Source organism: Solanum stenotomum, chromosome 2 (genome assembly GCF_019186545.1).
Source record: "Solanum stenotomum isolate F172 chromosome 2, ASM1918654v1, whole genome shotgun sequence".
Taxonomy (NCBI): domain Eukaryota; kingdom Viridiplantae; phylum Streptophyta; class Magnoliopsida; order Solanales; family Solanaceae; genus Solanum; species Solanum stenotomum.
This window is the reverse complement of record NC_064283.1, coordinates 71617059-71620806: the sequence shown is the minus strand read 5'-3', so window position 1 is coordinate 71620806 and position 3748 is coordinate 71617059. Positions and strand designations below refer to the sequence as shown.

Below are 3748 nucleotides of genomic sequence, written 5' to 3'. Positions count from 1 at the left end.
GAGCTCACAACATAATAATTACATGGATGGTTTCAAATATATACGATAAAGTAATTAGTTTATAGCAAATACAATCACGTTTTTATTTTTATAACAGATAATCAAAAGTCATAGAAAGTATATGTTCATTATATACTAATTATACAATATGATACACTCAAAAAATTGAACATAACTTATCTATACATAAGTACTATACATTATGACACTGAACATAATTTACCTATATATAAAGCTATATAGGCTGACTATACATAAAGTAAGTATACGTTGACTATTCAATTCCAGCCAACTGAAAATCTCCTTTAAACACTCCAAAATTTTAGATATGAAGTTCGTTCGATATTTTTTATATTTTTATATAAAATTTTCTCGAAACAATTCAATATTTGCGGGACATTAATTTATTTTATTTTTAAAAAAGGCAAAAATAACAAAGAGTAAATTTATTTTTACTAGTTTTCACAATTGTGAAACTTTATTACATATTTGAATAAAATTTCTAACTCATATGAAATCGTATTCCTAATGGACCAAAGGCATCTAGGCAGGTGGAATTTCTTTTTAGTGTGGCTAGAATTATTTTGAGGGTTATTCGTTTTAAAATTATATGTTATATGTTTCTGATACATGATAATTACCAAAAAATGAATTGTAAAATCTTCCGTTATGGAGGATCCGATTCCAATAGGAGTGAGGCAGGGCCATGACATAAGTTTCTATGTACTTCCGTTATGGAGTGTCCGATCCCAATAGGAGCGGTGCAAGGGCCATGACATAATACTTTTTTTTCTTTGAAGTTTCTATGTACTTCCATTATGGAGGGTCCGATCCCAATAGGAGCGAGGCAGGGCCATGGCAGAATACTTTTTTTTCTTCGAAGTTTCTATGTACTTTCGTTAGGGAGGATCCGATCCTAATAGGAGCGGGGCAGGGCCATGATAGAATACTTTTTTTTCTTCGAAGTTTCTATGTACTTCCATTATGGAGGGTCCAATCCCAATAGGAGCGGCCAGCGGGGCAGGACCATGGCATACTACTTTTTTCTTTGAAATTTCTACTTCCGTTATGGAGGGTCCAATTCCAATAGGAGTGGAGCAGGGCCATGACAGGGAGGCCGGATCCACATGAACCAATTGAACCAATTGAATGTTGAAGATGACCCTCATCTTAGTTTTTAAGATATTTTTTTCTAATAATAATAATTAAAAGAACCTTATAATTACGAATTCGTAATTTAAAAACTTTAATTACTAAAATGCCACATTAAAGGAATACCTCAATGCACTAAAATCTCATAAATCATCAAACCATAAGGATTTTACTTAGACCTATGGTACGCAGACTTAGAAATACATTTAAGCATGAATTTGTTTCCACGTCTCGAATTCGTTAAAATTGAACTTATTGCAAAATAAATATTAACTCCGCCAAAAACTAATTTCTTTTTTTACACGAGTAAAAAGAACTTCACATCAAGCTCTTCAAAAAACGGAAATAGTTCCTCCAAAACTATTTAAAAAAAAAAAAAAAAAAAACTCGTGAAATTCATCACTCATCATCACCAAAACACTGATGGTATAAGTCGTTCCGTTTAGTACGAGATCTCTTCACACCTCGCGATACTTACACCTCTCGTTTATCGAAGTTCTGACTGCATCATCATTATTGTTAGCCAGGTAAATTTCACCTTAACGAGAACCAATCGATCACATCCCATACAACGCGCCGTCGCGTGATCTCCACGCGCTCATCGGAAACCATCAATAACGACGACCGGCAAATCGGACAATTAAAATTAAACGTATCTAACCATCCATCAAAACACACCTTATGAAAAACATGCTTACAATCCAATTTCCTCACATTTTCACCATCACCCAACCGGTTCAAGCAAACAACGCAGCTCGAACCAGAAGCTTCGTCTCCTTGATCATCAAATGTATAAGAGAACATCCGATTCAAATTGAGCTGTTCAGCGAGCATAACAACTCCCGCTAAACCTGAACCAACGGCATCGTAAAGCGTATTTTCTTCGATTTGAATCGGATTCATTGGAACACCGACGAACTGGAGAAAAGCGAAGATGATTGAACGGAGATTAGCGATGCAATTAGCGAGAAGAGTTACGAGCAATATAGGAATGGATTCAGTAGAAACATCAGTTAATTGATTTTGTAATCCCATTTTTTCCCCAATGATTTTATGTTTAATGGGTTTTTGACGCTTGAAAGAAGAAAGAGTGTATATATAGGGGGTGGGGGTGGGGTACGGGGTGTAGGGGGTGGGGAATACGTGGGAAGGAAAAGAGATGGACACACAATTAGTTTTCAGTGTCATCGCGTATTTTTGCAATTTTCAACTTTACCTCACCGCCACCATCCTTAATCGGCGGTTTCAGATTTGAGCTTTGGGTATGGAAAAAATCATGTTGGGAGCGTCACCCTCGAATGACCTTGCAGTGCACGATGTGAATTTAATCGAAACTCCAATATGAATTCCAAACTCCAAACATCGAGTGAAAAATAAAAAAAAAATTCAACTTTACATCACTTGAATACTTTTTATATTTTTTTAGTTAAAAAACTTATATATATAAATTAAGTTTAAAAATATCAGGGATGAATCTAGAGGAATAGGGTTTTGGAGAACCAATTCATGGAATTATATTAAGAGATATAAGTATCTTAGGATGGTAATTTGTAACTAAATGGATGGATATTCGGAAACCAATAGATCAAATATCAAGATACAATCATATAGAATAAGGGTAAGATAATTGTTATTGAAAAATTCACAATTTTTTTTTAAAGTTGTTATGTAATAGACGCAAATATGAATAAATGAGAGTCTTCATAGAATAAATTTTGCGAAGAGTTTTTACTAAGGTTTAGAAATAAATAGTGTCTTATTCCTTCATCGAATTTCTATTCATTTACCAACAATACTCTATTACTTTGTGTTATCAAGCTCTTAAGATATGTGATTCACTATTTTGAACAAACATTCAAGAAAAATCAAATGACGTTGTCAACTATTAATACTGGATATTTAAGTCACATTAATAGATGAAGTTACACTAACAAAATCAAGTGTTTTGATTATTTCAATCCACAAATTTTTGAGTCATATTTATAAATCTAACTATATAATTTAAGGGTAAATAATAATAATATTATGCTTTTTGCTTTCGAAATACATTTTCTAAACTTTAATAGCATGATATATATTGAGTAAAAAATCCAAAGGTATATTTAGTCTTGCACCCGAAGGAAGCAATAGCTTGCTAGGATAAAATTAACAAAAGATTGTGGTGTAGTTTATGAAGTTGCTTCTACGTTAATCAAAAGTCTTGAATTCTAGTCTTGTACATAAAAAAAATCTTGATAAAAATATTTTTAAAAATAATATCTTACGAGATATGAATCTAGATTAGTAAAGTCTCCTATCAGACGGAAAGGAAAAAAAAAACATAGCTAGTGGGAGCGTAACGCATGGGGGTGGAGTGGGGGCGGGGGAGCAAGCACAAGTGGGTTGGTTTGAGGAATAGTAGTAGTATTTTTATGAAGAAAGAAAGGGGGTGGCCAAAATAGTTGGAGAATTTCACTAGTATAATCAAAGTGACATGTGGGGGGTGGGTCGCATTTTGGGGGGATAAACATGAGCTTATAACTTTGTCCACTTTATAATGTTGAACATTTTTTTTTCTTTTATTCCCTTTTTAACACCGTTAGAGTCGGGTCAGACC

At 33.6% G+C, this 3748-nt stretch overlaps 1 protein-coding gene across 1 annotated transcript; it reads right to left on the bottom strand.

The window, feature by feature from the left end:
* Nucleotides 1-1320: 1320 nt before the first annotated feature.
* LOC125856676 (E3 ubiquitin-protein ligase RHA2A-like) lies at nucleotides 1321-2196 on the bottom strand. Its single transcript, XM_049536272.1, has one exon. It carries the CDS (start codon nucleotides 2185-2187, stop codon nucleotides 1687-1689), a length of 501 nt encoding a protein of 166 aa, XP_049392229.1. The 5' UTR covers nucleotides 2188-2196; the 3' UTR covers nucleotides 1321-1686.
* Nucleotides 2197-3748: the final 1552 nt, after the last annotated feature.